The 17,028-nt window shown below is 36.1% G+C and overlaps 3 protein-coding genes and 1 non-coding gene across 7 annotated transcripts; 3 read left to right on the plus strand and 1 right to left on the minus strand.

Annotated features, from left to right (window-relative positions):
* The first annotated feature begins 673 nt into the window (after positions 1-673).
* LOC130740095 (RNA-binding KH domain-containing protein RCF3) lies at positions 674-6,067 on the plus strand. 2 transcript variants are annotated; one of them, XM_057592597.1, is made up of 7 exons: positions 674-1,390; positions 1,761-2,195; positions 2,399-2,671; positions 3,246-3,440; positions 3,550-3,629; positions 4,808-4,919; positions 5,639-6,067. In XM_057592597.1, exons 1-7 carry the CDS (start codon positions 761-763, stop codon positions 5,777-5,779), a joined length of 1,866 nt encoding a protein of 621 aa, XP_057448580.1. In that variant the 5' UTR covers positions 674-760; the 3' UTR covers positions 5,780-6,067. The 2 variants fall into 2 exon arrangements, with proteins under 2 accessions (XP_057448580.1, XP_057448581.1); XM_057592598.1 differs by lacking the exon at positions 674-1,390 and adding an exon at positions 1,450-1,506.
* A 945-nt stretch (positions 6,068-7,012) lies between these two features.
* On the plus strand, positions 7,013-7,085 carry TRNAE-CUC (transfer RNA glutamic acid (anticodon CUC)). The gene has a single exon. It is a non-coding gene; the product is annotated as a tRNA-Glu (tRNA).
* Positions 7,086-7,239: 154 nt separating this feature from the next.
* On the plus strand, positions 7,240-10,158 carry LOC130740097 (pentatricopeptide repeat-containing protein At5g65570). The gene has a single exon (XM_057592599.1). It carries the CDS (start codon positions 7,282-7,284, stop codon positions 9,310-9,312), a length of 2,031 nt encoding a protein of 676 aa, XP_057448582.1. The 5' UTR covers positions 7,240-7,281; the 3' UTR covers positions 9,313-10,158.
* Positions 10,159-10,467: 309 nt separating this feature from the next.
* On the minus strand, positions 10,468-14,811 carry LOC130740098 (probable 1-deoxy-D-xylulose-5-phosphate synthase 2, chloroplastic). Of its 3 annotated transcripts, none has more exons than XM_057592600.1 (10): positions 14,630-14,811; positions 14,226-14,387; positions 13,748-13,912; positions 12,967-13,117; positions 12,582-12,874; positions 12,205-12,478; positions 11,813-12,120; positions 11,423-11,704; positions 11,055-11,339; positions 10,468-10,934 (listed from the first exon to the last, which is right to left on the minus strand). In XM_057592600.1, exons 1-10 carry the CDS (start codon positions 14,717-14,719, stop codon positions 10,788-10,790), a joined length of 2,157 nt encoding a protein of 718 aa, XP_057448583.1. In that variant the 5' UTR covers positions 14,720-14,811; the 3' UTR covers positions 10,468-10,787. The 3 variants fall into 3 exon arrangements, with proteins under 3 accessions (XP_057448583.1, XP_057448584.1, XP_057448585.1); XM_057592601.1 differs by having other exon boundaries at positions 12,582-12,853; positions 14,630-14,809; XM_057592602.1 differs by lacking the exons at positions 14,226-14,387; positions 14,630-14,811 and having other exon boundaries at positions 12,967-13,134; positions 13,748-13,901.
* Positions 14,812-17,028: the final 2,217 nt, after the last annotated feature.

The following is a 17,028-nucleotide window of genomic DNA, read 5'->3' on the forward strand; positions in this document are numbered from 1 at the left end:
TTTTCTAAAAAATTACAAAAAAGTTCAAAAGAAAAAAAAGAAATTGCTGCTGCCTGGTCTTTGTATAGGGACGTGACATGGTAGGAAAGAGACATAGCTCTGGTTATGCTTGGGGTAAAAGTTAAACCATTGTGTTACAACTTACAACAATGAGGTCATTTGACCAATTGCTAAAACCAAGCATTGCATGGAAAAAGGCCTACAAAGGAGAGCATCAAAGAAAGGAAACGAGAGAGGAGCATGAAACTGGAAAATTGATCGGTTGTCACACACTAAGAAGTAAGAATGATTCAATGAGAGAAATAAAGAAACAAACAGTATTTGCTTTTATACTAAAAACACACAAATGACAATTCAAACTAACATAACAACCTAACTCTAAACAGATTTAACCTAATCAACAACGATTTCACTACACCAAGTCACTAACACTAACAGATTTTTTTCTTTTATGTCAAACATAGTAAAAATGTTGACCTAATAAAGGACCATAATTGACTCATTGACAATCAATTACATTCTGTTAATCAACTCTGATGTTAATCATGATTCATTAACTTGAGATTTCAATTTATTACAGTGGCATTAACACTGTTCCATCCATTAACAACTTGCAATTAAACATTGATTTCAACAAAACAAAACAAAACACATCCAAACATTAATTAACTTTGACAATAAAAAAGTCCAACCTCTTTCCTCGTTCCTTCCGTTTTTGTGTCGTTTCACGATTCTCTTCTCTTCTCATCATCACTGACTGATGGAAACAAATCACACAGTAATGGAATCCACCTCTCTCCCAATGCAAGACCCAACTTCCCCCGCCGCCGCCGAACCCGAACAACACCAGCACCAGCACCAGCACCGGTCGCCGCGGCCGTCATCGTCGAAGCGCAACTACAAGTCAAAGCGGCCAGTATTCAAGATTCTCCCAGGTCAGATCGCGTTCCGTCTGGTCTGCCACGCGTCCATAGTCGGCGGCTTAATCGGCAGCTCCGGTTCCATCGTGTCCCAGCTCCGGCGAGAAACCGGTTGCAAAATCCACTGCGAGGACGCCGTGCCCGGCACCGATGACCGGGTCATACTGATAATCGGGTCTCTTTGGCCCCGGAAAGGCGTCGCGTTGGAAGATGGCGAGGTCGAGGTTTCCAACGCGCAGGAAGCTTCGGTTAGGGTTTTTGAGAGGGTTTGGGAGCTTGAAGCTGAGAAAGGGGTTAACAGAACCATTAACAGTGAAGTTGTCTGTAAATTGCTTGCACACACTTCTCAGATTGGTGCTCTTGTGGGGAAAGGAGGGAAGAACATTTCCACCATTAGGAATAATACTTGTACGAAAATTAGGGTTTGCCCTTCTCCTCCTTGTGCCGCTAAAGACGAGGAGTTAGTTCTAGTGAGTTTTATCATTATCATTATCATTTTTATTATTGTTACTATGAAAATTTTGGATCAAGGTTTGAGAATAATATGTCAAATGTTTTGTTTTTATCAGTGGTCAACGCCTACATGGTATGTTTTTTCTTCCTAGGAAGCTTGCATCTTCAACACTGCATTGGTTAATTTGAATGAGTATCATATTTCAATGTGTATGGAGGTGAATTTTGAGATTGTAGGCGAGTGGCACGTTTTGCTAATTATAGTAATGTCTATGTTAAGTAATTCAGCTGATTGACTCTGATCTTTCATTTTGCCAAATGGCAATACTGAATCAGCAGAAATTGTCATTTCATTTTCTTTAATATGGGAACTTGTTGGATTGGCAGATTACTGGTGAAAGTTTGGGTGTAAAGAAAGCGCTGGTTTCTGTATCTCATTGTCTTCAAGATTGTCCACCATTAGCCAAAGCTCCGGTATCTTTGAGCCCGCCAACTCTTAGCTCTTCTGATATGTCATCCCCGGATCCACATGATGAACTTTTTCCTCACCTTAATTCATGGCTACCCTCCATGGAAGGTTTATCTATAAACGATGCTTCAAGACAGACAACAAACTCTAATGGAAACTTTAATCTTGACTCGAAAGGTGCAGAGCACCAAGTTGTGTTCAGAATCCTTTGCTCTAATAACGTAGCTGGTAGTGTGATTGGCAAAAGAGGGGCTATAGTCAGAGCTCTAGAAAACAAAACAGGTGCTTCTATTATCTTTGCAGCTCCTATAAACAACTTTGCTGAGCGCATTGTCACCGTTTCTGCCATCGAGGTTAGTCATATGAGACTGTTGCTCTGTGACGCTAATGACTTATGCTCATTCATAGTGTTTTCAAGTTTCTTCTGCTCCCTCTTTCTTGGGTGTATGTTAATGAAACGACACATAAACCATGCATTTGATAGATCTGCATGAAAACACATTTTGCATTCCCATAATTCTTATTGTTGATTTAGATTTGACTTTTGTTCATCCAGAACCTTGGATCTAGTTATTCTCCAGCACAAGATGCTGTTATTCTGGTCTTCGCTAGAATTATTGAAGATCATATTGGAAAGGGTTTTCTACCGGCATCTAGTGTAGAATCACCTGTAACTGTGAGGCTTTTAGTTGCATCAAGCTCTGTAAATTGCTTGAATGGCAATGAAGGTCAGGTGATTTCGGAATTGAAAGAGTCAACCAGGGCTGATATACAAATTTTGCATGGAGAGCCGGTTCCAACTGCTTCTGATAATGATGTGGTAGTACAGGTATACTGACTTATCTCGTGTAAATCCAGTTAGCCATATTTTTCAATTTTCAATGATGTTATGGGTTTAAATTTAACATCATGAACTTCTATAGTTTTTAAAAGCTTGATTTTGTTTTCATATTCTGATATCCTTTCATGATAAAAAGAGAACATATTATTTGTTGCTAAATTTCCAATGTAAAGTTCTTTGATAGTGATATGGAAAACAGTTAAGAACTGTAACTCTCTGGAAGCTCTGCTTGTCTTTCGCAAATGTATTTCTATAAAATATTTAAAATAGAAAAATGTGTATTACATCCAATAAAAGTGGTCCTTATCTGTTAGTTTATTTGTGGAACTTCCTGTGTTTTGCGTGTACTTAGTTTGCAGTATCTTTTTTATCATTGTTCTATCTGCTTAGTTATTGGTGTAGATTGCAGAGTGACACTGCATAACAAATATCTTCTATTGTTGCACCGAGTTGACTACTGAGGCATTCATGCACTCAGAATAGATTGAGTTGTTATGGCTCCAACAATGTTTTGTCATGTCTCCCAGTCAAATTTGTAATTAGAAAGAGAGATTTAATGCAGATCACTGGTGGGTACAGATGTGTACAAAATGCTCTACATAAAATCACTAGTAGAATCAGGGATAATCTTTACCCAAATGAGGTGCTTGCTGAAGCAAGAACGAATTCCAACTTTCAAGTGAATAAGGATATTGCAGAGGGTAATTTTTCTGCCCATGGAAAATCTGCTTTTCCTTTAGGGAGGTTTATGCGACAGGTATTCTTCACCTCCTTTGAGTTACTTGTCTTTCAATTTCTTTTGTGTCTGTTTCTGGTTTTTCATAGGGTCTTATGGCAAGAATATTTAAGAGTTTTTATATTTGCAGAATGCTGGGGGGCATGGTGGATCTAACTCAGAGAATGGAGTATTACATACGGATTTAAGTGAGAATTCCGAACGTGGGAGGTCAGTGTAATGCAGCATGGAATACAATTTTTTTTGCTGTCATTCATCCCCTTTTTACATTTTTACAACTATCTTAGTAAAGGTTAGCAGATGATGCCCTTGTCCTTCACTATGGAAGTTTATTTCTTGTCCTGAAGAGATCAATCTTGGTGGTAGTGATCTTAGAATTAAGAGATCAATCTTATGTGCGACTTGAGCCAAATCTGTAGGAAGGGGGGGTTATATTATCAATGAACTTTTTTCATTTCATTTTTCAGTTGAATAAAAAAAATTAACTGAGTTACATTATCATGTTCTCTTTCAATGGCGTAACTGAAGTTATAAAATAGATTTTAATTTTAATTCCAATTTTGTTAAAATTGTAATTGGTTTAGAATAAAAAATTCCATGTTCGGGCTTTGCAAATAATTAAGGCATTGAAATAGAATTATTAATTCCATTCCAATTCTATTGTTGAGATTTAGAGTTTAAAAAAAAGTTTTGTATTAATTTTTAATTAAAATTATAATAATTAAAAGTTTTAAATATGATAATAATATAACAATTATTATAAAATGACAATTTAAAATTATTTTTCTGCATTTTTAATCTTGTATAATATTGATTAAACTAATAAATAGATCTTAGGAACAAAAGAAGATTACCACACAGGCACTTAGAAAAATCTGATATTCCTAATAGTTTGATGTTGAATCCACTGACATAACATATTAACTACGAATAAATAAAATAAATAACACATTGCTTGGTAGACAAATACCTCAATTTAGTAAGACACCTTCCTGCTTCTGGTCTTTTTCTCAACCTTTGTGATGGGAGCAAATTGGTATTGGCTCAGCAAGGGTGAGAATTCTGGATCTATGAGGTGTGAGCAGCATGATGCTGCCAAGAGGCCCGAACAAGTCACTTTAAGGCCAAAGTATCTGAGAGGTTTTGTGTAAGCACCATGTCTTGGGGATGTGGAAAGATAGGGATTTTGTTAGAGTTGGTTAATTAGAAATGGATTGTGATCTGTAGAGTGAGGAATGATTGTAATTGAGCGCTATTTAACTATTTGTATGGTGAGAACGGTGGAGGAAAGGTAGAGAATAATAGTATAAGATTCAGTCTTCCTGCATTTCATTTTCTTCTCTCTTTTATGTTCTAAACTATCTCCTCCCCTTACTGCCCCATCACAGAGGAAACATGCTTGCTACTGTGACAAATACTACTGTGGAGATTGTAGTTTCTGAACATGTCTTCAGTTCTGTTTATGGCGAAGATGGCGGCAATGTGGATCGAATCAGACAGGTACTTGGTTATTCCTTTAGAGACTTTCATGAATTATTACTTCGCGGTGAATTGTGGTTGATCTCTTATGCTTTCTTTTGATTATTTTGTTTTGATCAATTTAATTATTTTAGAACTAATATTTTTTCTTAAATAACATAATTTTATCAAATATCAATAATGTTTGTAAGAATCTTCTAGTGGTTCAGTGGCAAATTCTATTGGTTTTAACTTTTAACCGTAAAAAAAATTAATGTCTGTAAGATATTTGCATTCCTTTTTGTTAAATTTGTCTGCACGTGCCTGAAAGTTAGGTAATTTTGGCTTTGTTTGTACTTGATTTAGATTTAGATGGTTTATTATCTGACATGATTCATGATAGGACATTACCTAGTTGGATAAGGCTCTGGTGGTTGTTGTTGCCTTTATTTGCACTATGGTAAATTATCAAAGTTTAGCTTTGGCATCTTATGTATATTATTATTGGGAAAATAACATTTTTGACCACATCTGAAAATTGTGAGTGTGGATGCGTGTGTATCTACTTAAAGCTTGTGGATATATTCACACACAAATTCGGGTTCATGTTTTAGTACACTATAGACAGTATGTATCTTGTCCATTAATCCCCAATTGTGTAACTCTTCTACTTCACCAGCTGTTCATCAATTTTATTCAAATTCCTAAGGAAATGTTACCATGAAGTTGGTATTAATATGTTCTAGTGTTATGATGACCAGATTTCAGGTGCAAGTGTAACGGTTTATGATCCTTCTGCCGGAACAAGCCAAGGGAAGGTAGTGATATCCGGGACACCTGATCAAACCTTTGCAGCACAGAGCTTGCTTCAAGCCTTCATTCAATCTGGACAAGTAAGCTGAGCTGATGAGAAGTTGCATTCCATTATCACACGTCAAGTCGACAACCTTCACTAATCACGTTGTGAATATGAATTTACTGTTTTCCTGAAAGATGATGCTTTCTTTCTAGGCACTCCAAACATAGATTTTGTTCAATTTATGTCTCTTTTTGTTCTCTCTCTCCCCTTCCCTCACTCTCTCTTAAAAAAGAGAAGGGGTGCAGCTGCCACTAACATCAATCGATAGTTCAATTTCACTTAAAGACCCCATTTATAACAGTTCATCCCCGTTGTGGTTTTTTGCTGTTGATATTCACATATCTATTTTTATCATTAGAGGTAAATTTTGAGTGTTTTCTTTTTCTTTTTCTTTTTTTATTACAATCGATTCAGTTCGCCACCTTGTTATATATGGAAGCATTGTATGATAATATTATTCAAGGTGATTTGACTCATGGCAAGTTATTAGAAGTAAAAGTGTAAAACATATAAAATATGCATGCTGATAGATGAACTAATGAGCATTTAAATGTTGCTTATTGTAAAATTGGGGTATATATAGTTTTCATAATGAGCAATAATGGTATTTCAAGAAAATAAGATGGAGAAAATAATGGAAGAAAGCCATGAGTGTAAACAAACAATGATTAAATTATTGACAAAAGAAAACAATGTTCAAATCATCGAAACATAGCGTGATAGGTTTAACCTTATTCCTAAGGAATTCCAATTTTTTTTATAGATTATTTTATTAATTTCAAATCACGCACTCTAACCTCTAGTACCTATTCTAAGTCGAGTATAACTACTATAGGCATCAATACACTTCCTACCAAACATTTAATTCAACTGTATGCACAATGACCTCAGGCAGTTGCTTAAAGCTTGTAAAATCTCACAAGTTGATCTACATATTTTGAGGTAGGAAGAACCCAATGGTCGTGTAATACAAACCAATTTTCCTACTCCGAAAAACCCACAATGAACAAGCAAGGTTAAGCATACAATAAAAGTATTAAAATTAGTCGAGCACTCAAGCTTGTAAATTAAACAAGTGATTGAGAATAGTTCTACATAAAATATGGTCAATAGTCAAATAATCACAATTTATCTTATATAGAGCAGTTAATTGAGTGCACTACAGTCAAATGTCAAATAATTAACTAAATTATTTAACTTTTCGTCACATATATTAGTATTTAGTAATGATTTTATTAATATACAAGTACGTATATTCATAGCAATATGTCAAGCATCCGTTGTAGTCTAGTTGGTCAGGATACTCGGCTCTCACCCGAGAGACCCGGGTTCAAGTCCCGGCAACGGAATTTTTGTCATTTTTTTATTCATATGTTTCTGGTCCCTCTAAAATAGCGCATTATTGATTTTAGTCCCTTCATTCAATTTTATGGAATTTTGTGGCGTTTGAAACCGCCACTAGCACATTTTGGTTCTGATAAAGAGACTGAATTTCAATGGAAAGAATATTAGTACAGAGCTGGAAAAAAGAGGGTTCTGTCTAGTATGAATTTCTATTCATCCCTGATCACACAATGCGCACACACAAAATCCTTAACTACCCTTAGAGCAGTTCATGCACATGTTATCAGTTCTGGTTTCTCGTACTGTTTGTTGGGCCACAAGCTCATTGATGGCTACATCAAATGCGGTAGTGTAGCTGAAGCACGCAAGCTGTTTGATGAAATGCCTGAGAGACACATAGTTACTTGGAATTCGATGATTTCTGCTCATGTCAGCCATGGGAAGAGCAAACAAGCTGTTGAGCTCTACGGGAACATGCTTGTGGAGGGTGTTTTACCTGATGCCTACACTTTCTCTGCTATCTTTAAGGCCTTTTCGGAGTTGGGTCTTGTACGCTATGGCCGAAGGGCACATGGGTTGGCGGTGGTTCTCGGTTTGGAGGTATTGGACGTGTTTGTTGCTAGTGCTCTTGTTGATATGTATGCCAAATTTGATAGAATGAGGGATGCCCATTTGGTGTTTGACCGGGTTTTGGAGAAAGATGTGGTCTTGTTTACTGCATTGATTGCGGGTTATGCGCAGCAGGGTCTTGATGGGGAAGCTCTTGAGGTTTTTCGGGAAATGGTTGATAGGAGAGTCAAGCCTAATGAGTATACTCTGGCAAGCACCTTAGCTAGTTGTGGTAATCTAGTGGATTCGATTAATGGTAAGTTGATTCATGGTTTTATTGTTAAGTCTGGTCTGGAATCTTTTGTTGCTTCACAGACTTCACTCCTCACCATGTATTCAAGATGTAACATGGTTGAGGATTCTGTAAAGGTGTTCAATCAGCTTGCTTATGCAAGCCACGTGACTTGGACATCTTTTGTAGTTGGTCTTGTGCAAAATGGGAGAGAGGAGGTTGCTGTGTCAGTATTCAGGGAAATGATTCGGTGTTCAGTAAGTCCAAATCCTTTCACATTGTCCAGCATTCTTCAAGCATGTTCTAGCCTTGCAATGCTTGAGGTAGGGGAACAAATCCATGCCATAACTACAAAACTAGGAATGGAAGGAAATAAGTATGCTGGTGCAGCACTGATTAATCTGTATGGAAAATGTGGAAATGTAGACAAGGCAAGGTCTGTTTTTGATGTGTTAACTGAGTTAGATTTAGTATCCGTCAATTCAATGATCTATGCTTATGCCCAAAATGGTTTCGGGTATGAGGCTCTTCAGCTTTTCAAAAGAATTAAAAAATTGGGACTTGCACCAAATGGTGTGACATTTATTAGCATTCTCTTGGCATGCAACAATGCAGGATTAGTTGAAGAAGGCTGTCAATTATTTGCTTTCATGAAGAATAATCACAATATTGAGTTGACAAGAGAACACTTTACTTGTATGATTGATTTGCTAGGACGATCTAAGAGATTTGAAGAGGCTGCAATGTTGATAAAGGAAGTGACAAATCCAGATGTTGTACTATGGAGGACACTGCTGAACGCATGTAGGATTCATGGAGAGATAGAGATGGCTGAGAAAATTATGAGAAAAGTTCTTCAGCTTGCTCCTGGTGATGGAGGGACGCATATCCTCTTGACAAATCTTTATGCTTCAGCTGGAAAATGGAACCAGGTTATTGAGATGAAAACCACAATAAGAGATTTGAAATTGAAGAAAAGTCCGGCAATGAGTTGGGTTGATGTTGATAGAGGGGTTCATACTTTTATGGCAGGAGATATGTCTCACCCAAGAGCTCATGAGATTTTTGACATGTTGCATGAGTTAATAGAGAAGGTCAAAACTCTGGGTTATAGTCCTGATACCAGATTTGTGTTGCAGGATTTGCATGAAGAGAAGAAGATGAGTTCTTTATATTATCACAGTGAAAAATTAGCTATAGCTTTTGCTTTGTGGAAGACTTGTGGCAGGACTACTGCTATCAGGATTTTTAAGAATCTTAGAGTTTGTGGGGACTGTCACAGTTGGATAAAATTTGTTACTTTACTTACTGGGAGAGATATTATTGCTAGAGATTCAAAGAGATTCCATCATTTTAAAGGAGGACTATGCTCCTGTAAAGATTATTGGTGAAGAATCACTTTTTTGTATCATAGACCATCCAGATGCTCACTTACTACACCTCATGTGTAGCCTGTGAAGGTAAGATAACCATGCATAATTGAGCATCTGGCCCCTTGTCTTGCCATTACTTTAACTAATTATACCATCTCCAACACAGACCTGTGCTCAATGCTTACATGAAGGAATTCCTCATCTGTCCCCTTGGTCTTCTTGATAACAAGCCAATTAACACCCCTAGGGATCTCAATGTCAAGCCATTTCCCAATCAGGGGGAGCCTTATCCTGATCCAGGAAGATTTCGGAGACTAGTGGGCAAGTTGAATTATCTCACCATGATCATACATTGATCCAAGAAGTTATCAATGTAGCAAGACATCTTTCTAAGTCATTGGCAAGTCGTTATTTGTATTCTTCAATGTCAAAAGGTCACTTGGAAAGGGACTTGTTTACCCAAACCGGGGCTACACTGAAAATTGTTGGACACTCTGATGCAGATTAGGCTGGAGGTTCGACTCATAGACTATCTACTTCATGCTGTTGTATTCTTATGGGCGGACGGAAACCTTATCTTGTGGAAAAGTAAGAAGCAAAGTGTGGTAGCTACATGAAGTACGTATCGGAGTAGGTAATAACTCACAAAACTTATGAGCTCTTGTGACTAAAACATTTGATTCAATAATTGTAGTTATGTGATGTTGGTCCTATGGTGCTGATGTGTGATAACCAATCAGCTTTGCATCTCTCCTCCAGCCCAGTTTTTAATGAGATAGTAAAACATACAAAAGTTGATTGTCATTTTATCCGAGAGATTTCAAAAGATTTGTTTGCTCTAAGGGTGAGGTTTCACTAAATCGTTAACAAATGTGAGGACATCTTAGATAGGCTCCAATCTGGATGCATATAATCTATACACTCCATATTGATGGGGAGTTTTGATATATATGGTTGTTATTTGTTATATCTTGAAATGTTTTTATTATGTTAGGACTTAGGATTATTGTCTATAGCTCTGTTAGTATGGTTCTGTTATTATTCTGTATCTTATTATTATAGTTTGTCATTTTTTTTACTAGGACTAGGAAACCTTATCTATAAATATTGTAAGAATCAATTTAATATGAATCAATTAATTGTTCAGAATATTTATTGTTGCTAGCAATAGAATCGACTGGTAACCATTTGAGCTTCTGCCACTAATTGGAACCATTGTTAAGATGACATAATCATTGTGGATATACAACACGAACTGAAACAGAATTTATTATAAAATAACTATATCATAACTACAAGTTGACATATAGACAGGGTCTGTGACCGGATTCAATTATTGAAATTTGGCCAGCAAATTTGAGTCTTCAATTGTGTGACTTGCATGTTTTCTGTTGTAAGGCTTGGTTAAAATCTTTTTGTGACTTGCATGGAGCCTTCTAAGAATATGATTTATCTTCCAGGTTCCAGGTGAAGATTCTGATCCATTTATGATTTTACTTGAATAAGAGAGCTTCTTTTGGCCTTTCCAGAAGAGACAAGACTGTTGCTACAATATGCTTTGATGTAAGTCCCGCTTCATCCATCTGATCTTGTGGTGATCCATGCTCTATGTATCTGTCAGGAAGTGTCATTGCTCTCCACTGCAGGAAAATGTCAAATGAGGATTACCAACTAGAGAAATGGAGCCATGTAGTAGAACTAAGAAGCTGAAAACAAAAATCATGGAAAGAGTGACCTGTCGACATAAAAGGAAGGTTTACCTTCAGCGGTCCATCCAGGAGGCCAGCTATGCTTAGGAACTGTGAAACATGTGATCCAAAACCTCCGATAGAACCTTCTTCCACTGTGATGACAAACTCGTGCTCCTTAGCCAATAGCTTAATGAGATCAATATCCAAGGGTTTGCAAAACCTTGCATCAGCGACTGTCACAGAAATGTCATGTTCTTCGAGAATTTGTGCTGCGTGCAAGCATTGTTGAACTGCAGAACCATATCCTAAAATGGCAACTCTGCTGCCTTCTGTCAGAATTTTGCCCTTTCCTATCTATATAAGCAAAAAAATCCCCATTTAATTACTTATCTATTAGCATTAAGTATGGAAAATGCCTGTTCGTTACTCATGCTAACCTCAAGTGGAGTTCCTTTGTTATTGAGCGGCAAGGTGGCTCCAATCCCGTTGCCCCTTGGAAATCTAAAGCAGCTTGGTCTGTCATCTATGGCTGCTGCTGTCGCAACCATGTGCATCAGTTCAGCTTCATCAGATGGAGCCATGACCACCATGTTGGGCAAGCTGGCCATGAATGTGATATCAAATGCTCCACAGTGGGTTGGTCCATCAGCTCCAACCAAACCAGCTCGGTCAATAGCAAATCGAACTGGTAGTTTCTGAAGATCTACATCATGGACCACCTTCATACACAATTCAAATTACAAAATGTGAGATGATTTGTGACAGTTTAACAGAAACACTAGAATAAAATTAGTATCTGCTATATTTGTCTATTGTTGTTGGCTAACCTGATCATATCCACGTTGCAGGAATGATGAATAGATGGCACAAAATGGCTTGAGACCTTCTGCGGCTAATCCAGCTGCAAATGTAATGGCGTGTTGTTCAGCTATCCCCACATCAAAACAGCGGTCTGGAAACCTTTTCTGGAAATAATTTAGACCTGTTCCCCCACCCATTGCGGCGTGAATCCCTACTATCTTGTTGTCTATTTCAGCTTCCTTGATCAATGACTCAGCAAAGTACTGGGTATATGACAAAGTAGAGGATTTTGGCTTAAACTGACGGCCTGTTGCTGGTTCAAACTTAACAACACCTGAAAGTGTGACAATATGAGCCTCCTTTCAGAGTTTCTGCTAATAATCCTGTTAAGACAAAATAAATAAAGTTCGATTCTCACCGTGCATTTTATCAGCAGCTGCTTCTGCTGGTGGGTATCCCTTCCCTTTCTCTGTTACAATATGAATCAAAATTGGACCAGGGACAGGCATTGCCTTCACCTTTTCAAGAATGGTGACCAGACCTTCAATGTCGTGACCATCCACAGGGCCGATGTAGTATAAGCCGAGCTCCTCAAAAAGTGTAGAGCCGGATGCACTGATCATACCTCTTGCATACTCATCTACCTTTGCCGCAACCTGGTGCGTCTGTCCTCCTATTTGCTTTGTAATGGTCTTTATCAAATAAAATTGGAGTCAGATGCCACGGTCTAATGAAATTTGACACAAGAAATGAAACCCTAAGTTCTTTTTTATAAGAAAAGTTTGAGAAGTATACTTTTGCAGCTTCTCTGAGTTTGCGAAATTCTGTACTTGCTTGAATTTTGGCTAAAGTACTACTGAGGGCTCCAACTGGAGTTGCAGGGCCATCAACTGTAGCAGTTGGTAAAGAGACTTGCTTGTTGTCGTTAAGTATAACTATCATGTTACAGTCAAGGAATCCTGCATTGTTCAGGGCTTCATAAGCTTGGCCAGCGGTCATTGCCCCATCTCCGATCACTGAGATGACACTGTTGTTCTTTCCTAGTATATCCCTTGCAACTGCCATGCCTACAATTTTTTGTACAAAAACTGAGAACATTGAGGTTTGTTGTCCAGCCTTTTGAGATTCTTGGATGTGTGCACGTGTTTCATAAAATGTTTGATGTTTAAGATTATCTTACCAAGACCAGCAGATATACTTGTAGAACTATGCCCTGTCCCAAAAGCATCATGTACGCTTTCGTCTCTCTTAGGAAAGCCTGCTAGTCCCAAGGTTTTCCTAATAGTGGGCATCCTAGACCTTCTACCTGTGAGAATCTTGTGTGCATATGCCTGCAATTTTATTGCATCTGAGACCATCTTACACAATAAGTGACACTTGACAGCTATAGAAAAGACATGTAAAAAGGGAAATAAAGATGAAGGGCTTCTTTGGTTCTCTTATCAATTTTTAAGTTTTTTTTTTTTTTTTTTTTTTTTTTTTTTTTTTTTCAGAAACAAGTTTAAAAAAATATTTTTCATAAGAAAAACGGCTTGAATGAGATATTTTGTGAAGTTAAAAACTTATGGCTGGAAAATTAAAAACAGAAAAAGCCATGAAATATTTTTTAAATTTTAGTTTTAAAAACTAAAAACAAAATCTATTTTTAAAATTAATTTTTCAATACAATTCCTACCAAACAAGTTTTTCTTTCTTAATTGCGCTTTTGGTCCCTTTAATACGGTTGATGTATGATTTTGATCCCCCAATAATTTTTTGATAGCCCCTCAATTTTTAATTGTTAAAATCAAATCCTTCTTTCATGTTTATGTTTCACAAACCAGTAATCGAACATGCCATAAATTTCTTTGTAAGAGCAAATTTGCAAATTTCACTGCATGAATGCAGTTTAAGTTACCTTTTTATTATTCCATTTGATTTCTATTCAGAAACAGGAACAAAGAAGAGAATCATAGACTGACCTGGTGCCCCACATCCCATATAATCTTGTCTTCTGGGGTGTTGAAAACATGATGCAGAGCCACTGTTAATTCCACTACTCCTAAGCTTGAGCTAAGATGCCCACCAGAGTTGGAAACAGTGTGTACAATGTCTGCCCTTAGCTCTGCAGCAAGTTGTTCAAGATCCTGACAAATACATGCATAATGTTTTAAAGACAAAAAATCAGAAACTAACTAGAGACAAATAACTGATGCACCAGCCTGGATAGGTAACATTTCAGAATTATTCTTGCATAAATACAGTACAGTGTCTGTTTGACTATTTCTTTTAACCAATCAAAAGCCTAAACTAGTATTCAAATGAATATAGTTTGAATTTTTATATCTTTGTTATTATTTTAATATAACTTGTGATTTAGATTGAATAAATTTATGCAAGATCTTCAGTTCACATGGCCTCCAAGACTAATTAAATGATAACCAGTTTCAAATGGTTTACCTGTGTGGAAAGATTCTTCATATGAGCTGGGTAGTTGATTGTGTCCAGCAAAGGGGTTACTGGTTTCTTGCTTGAGTATTTGATCTTCCACTCATCTTTCTCTTTCCTTATAATTGTCCTTTCCCCATCATCGGTGCTACTAGCTGAAGCTCTCACACAGAACTGATAGAATTGCAAACATACATCATTATCATTATTACATGGTCTTTGGTAAGAAAAAGCAATTATAACAGTGAATTATGAAAACCAAAATAGATTAACATAAAACAAATAAGAAAACCATATACTTAGAGAAATGGTGTCTAATTGTTTGATCATAAATGGCAAATGAAACAGAAGTGAAGTGGTGTGTAAGAGTCTCTTGTGACATTACTCATTCTTTTGAGTAAGTGTGATTCACCAACCTGTTTTATGCTATCATGCTTTGGACTTGAAGTTTTATGGCATGGAAGCAGAGAGTGGTTTGGCTTAAGGAAGGCGCCACAGGAAGCCATGGTTTTTTATATCAGTGAGGGAGAAGGCTGTGTTACAGGAAAGAGGAGAGAACACAAGAGCCAGAGCAAGCTACGACTGCATAACATGGTTTGTGTATTGTATTTATAGCTAATTGGATCCTAAAGATGAAGGCAGAGAATTTTTCTTTTCTCCATTTTTTTATTATAAAATTTTAATTGATGCTCCAATAATACTGAGAACTCAGTCAGGTATGTGATAACTGTCTTATTGAACTATTTATTTTTTCTCACTCATAAAAATGGTCAAAACCAAATTAATTAATAGTATTTAAAATAAACTATTATATTGACATTGTATTTAAATTGAAGAAGTTACCAAAAGATTTTTTCCTTCTTTACATACACATTTACCCCTTTCATTCTTATATATTTTTTTCCTTGTATGGGTAGAAAAACAAAATTTATACATTCTTTTTTTTTTTGGTCAACAAAATTTATACATTCAAATACCTGAACTAGACCAGCAGGAATGGGCCTTGGGAGGAGAAATTGATGCATATGATTTTGGCTCATTGCATTTGCAAATCAAGTCATACAAATGATTGTTGTTCCTATCCATTCATGTAGACAATTATTGTGGTGCCTATCCATTTATACAATATTTATAAAATTTCATTTAATGTAATAATAAGATAGATTATTAATTTATAAGATAAATTATTAATTTATCTTAATAATTTGGTGCTTGTTGTGGTACCTTAAGTCAGATTAAGATGTGGTCACTAAAATGAGTTGATTTGATAATAAAGACTCATGTACCGGTTAAAAGTTTGATTTTGTTCTATTATAGTAATGCAACGTTCCATTCTTAGGGACGTGAGATTTGCGAGTTGTGTTTTCTGAGTTTTGTTTATCCATTAACCATGGTCATTTTACGCGCATCACCATCATCGTTTCCACCCCTCGTTCATTTTTCATTAAAAAATAAATTTAATGAGATAAAGTTAATTGATAAGTAAAGTAAAATCTAAACCTTGAATAACATGATAATAATCTATTAAATTACTTAATACTAGTGTTTTTTTACCCGTGCAACGCACGGGTAATATGTCTGACGTATTTGATACGTCGATCAATACGTTGTTTTTTATAATATATTAAACAACAGATGGAATATAAGAGTCTGAAATGCGTACTAAAGTCAACAAAATGACTTATCTTCTAAGGCTGGTCCAGATCAACAGAAACTGGTTTGACATTCGTCGTGAACATGAAGACAATAGAACAAATCAAATCATAGATATAACGAATTATCAATTTATTAAACAACAGATGAAATAGAAGAGTATGAAATGTTAAGCAAAATGATCAAAAAGTCTTAAATTGAAACCCTGGGTACCACACAAAAAAAATTCAGGATACCACGTAATTTAAAAATTTACTCATTTAATGTTTATAACTTATTAAAATATTCTCTTTTTTGATAAACTGATTTTAATTTTCTGATGAAGAAAAAGAAAACTAATTTTAATTTTGTCAACGTTTACACTTTTGGTTTGTTATGAGTTGGTGCTTTCTTCTTTTGTTTCAGTAAACTGTGGGAAAAGATATTTTAATTATTCATCCCCCATTTTATTATTTAATTATCCAGGACCTGATCTGCCATCCTGACAATGCATGACCAACTGCCTTAGACCTTAGTCAATAAATGAGAGCTTCAAAATACACACAAAATATAATCATACCTTAGTGGTCAAACGTCAACGCTTATTTTTATTAAATTATTTAGTAAATGCAATTCAAAGTTCATAAATGCTTGTAGTAAACGTTCAAATGCTCGGTTTTCCTCACTCAATTAATACTTTAAAATTAATGGACATCCATAATATTCTGCGTACGTACAGAACAAGTTTTTTTTATAAGCTTAAGATATATATATTAAAAAGAAGTACAGTATAAAATGTACTAAGGTAGTGTTTAGCCCGGCTTATTTTTTACTTTTAAGTTATTTTTAAGTTAAAATTGGGTCAAACACAATTTTAAAAAAGTTCTAAAATTTTAAGGAACTTATTTCTTATAGTGTAAAATAAAGAGAAGCTCATTATTATTAGGAGAAGTCAGGGAGAGTAACTTATTTCCTTTCGCTTCATTCTTGATATCGTATCAGATTTACCTCTGGTTCCCTTCCCCTGTTTTGAAAATCCCAATTCTGCCATCTTTGAAGTTACGTCGTTGTTCTGTTTCCATGTTGCGAGGTTTTTCTCGGTGAGGGCATCGTCCTCAATTCTCAATCAAAATTCATCTCCAATCTCCATTATCACAACCAAAATGGTGCGATTCTCCTCTTC

Source organism: Lotus japonicus, chromosome 2 (genome assembly GCF_012489685.1).
Source record: "Lotus japonicus ecotype B-129 chromosome 2, LjGifu_v1.2".
NCBI classification, from domain to species: Eukaryota; Viridiplantae; Streptophyta; class Magnoliopsida; order Fabales; family Fabaceae; genus Lotus; species Lotus japonicus.

Bases quoted from the DNA above. Each gene is read 5' to 3' on its own strand.
- LOC130740095 (XM_057592597.1), top strand. From the start codon at position 761: ATGGAAACAAATCACACAGTAATGGAATCCACCTCTCTCCCAATGCAA. The intron at 2,196-2,398 runs GTTAGTCATATG...TTGTTCATCCAG, and splicing joins TCACCGTTTCTGCCATCGAG to AACCTTGGATCTAGTTATTC. The intron at 3,441-3,549 runs GTATTCTTCACC...TTATATTTGCAG, and splicing joins TAGGGAGGTTTATGCGACAG to AATGCTGGGGGGCATGGTGG.
- LOC130740098 (XM_057592600.1), bottom strand. From the start codon at position 14,719: ATGGCTTCCTGTGGCGCCTTCCTTAAGCCAAACCACTCTCTGCTTCCA. The intron at 14,388-14,629 runs GTTGGTGAATCA...CAATTCTATCAG, and splicing joins AGCATGATAGCATAAAACAG to TTCTGTGTGAGAGCTTCAGC. The intron at 12,875-12,966 runs GTAAGATAATCT...CAATGTTCTCAG, and splicing joins AAGTATATCTGCTGGTCTTG to TTTTTGTACAAAAAATTGTA.
- LOC130740097 (XM_057592599.1), top strand. From the start codon at position 7,282: ATGAATTTCTATTCATCCCTGATCACACAATGCGCACACACAAAATCC.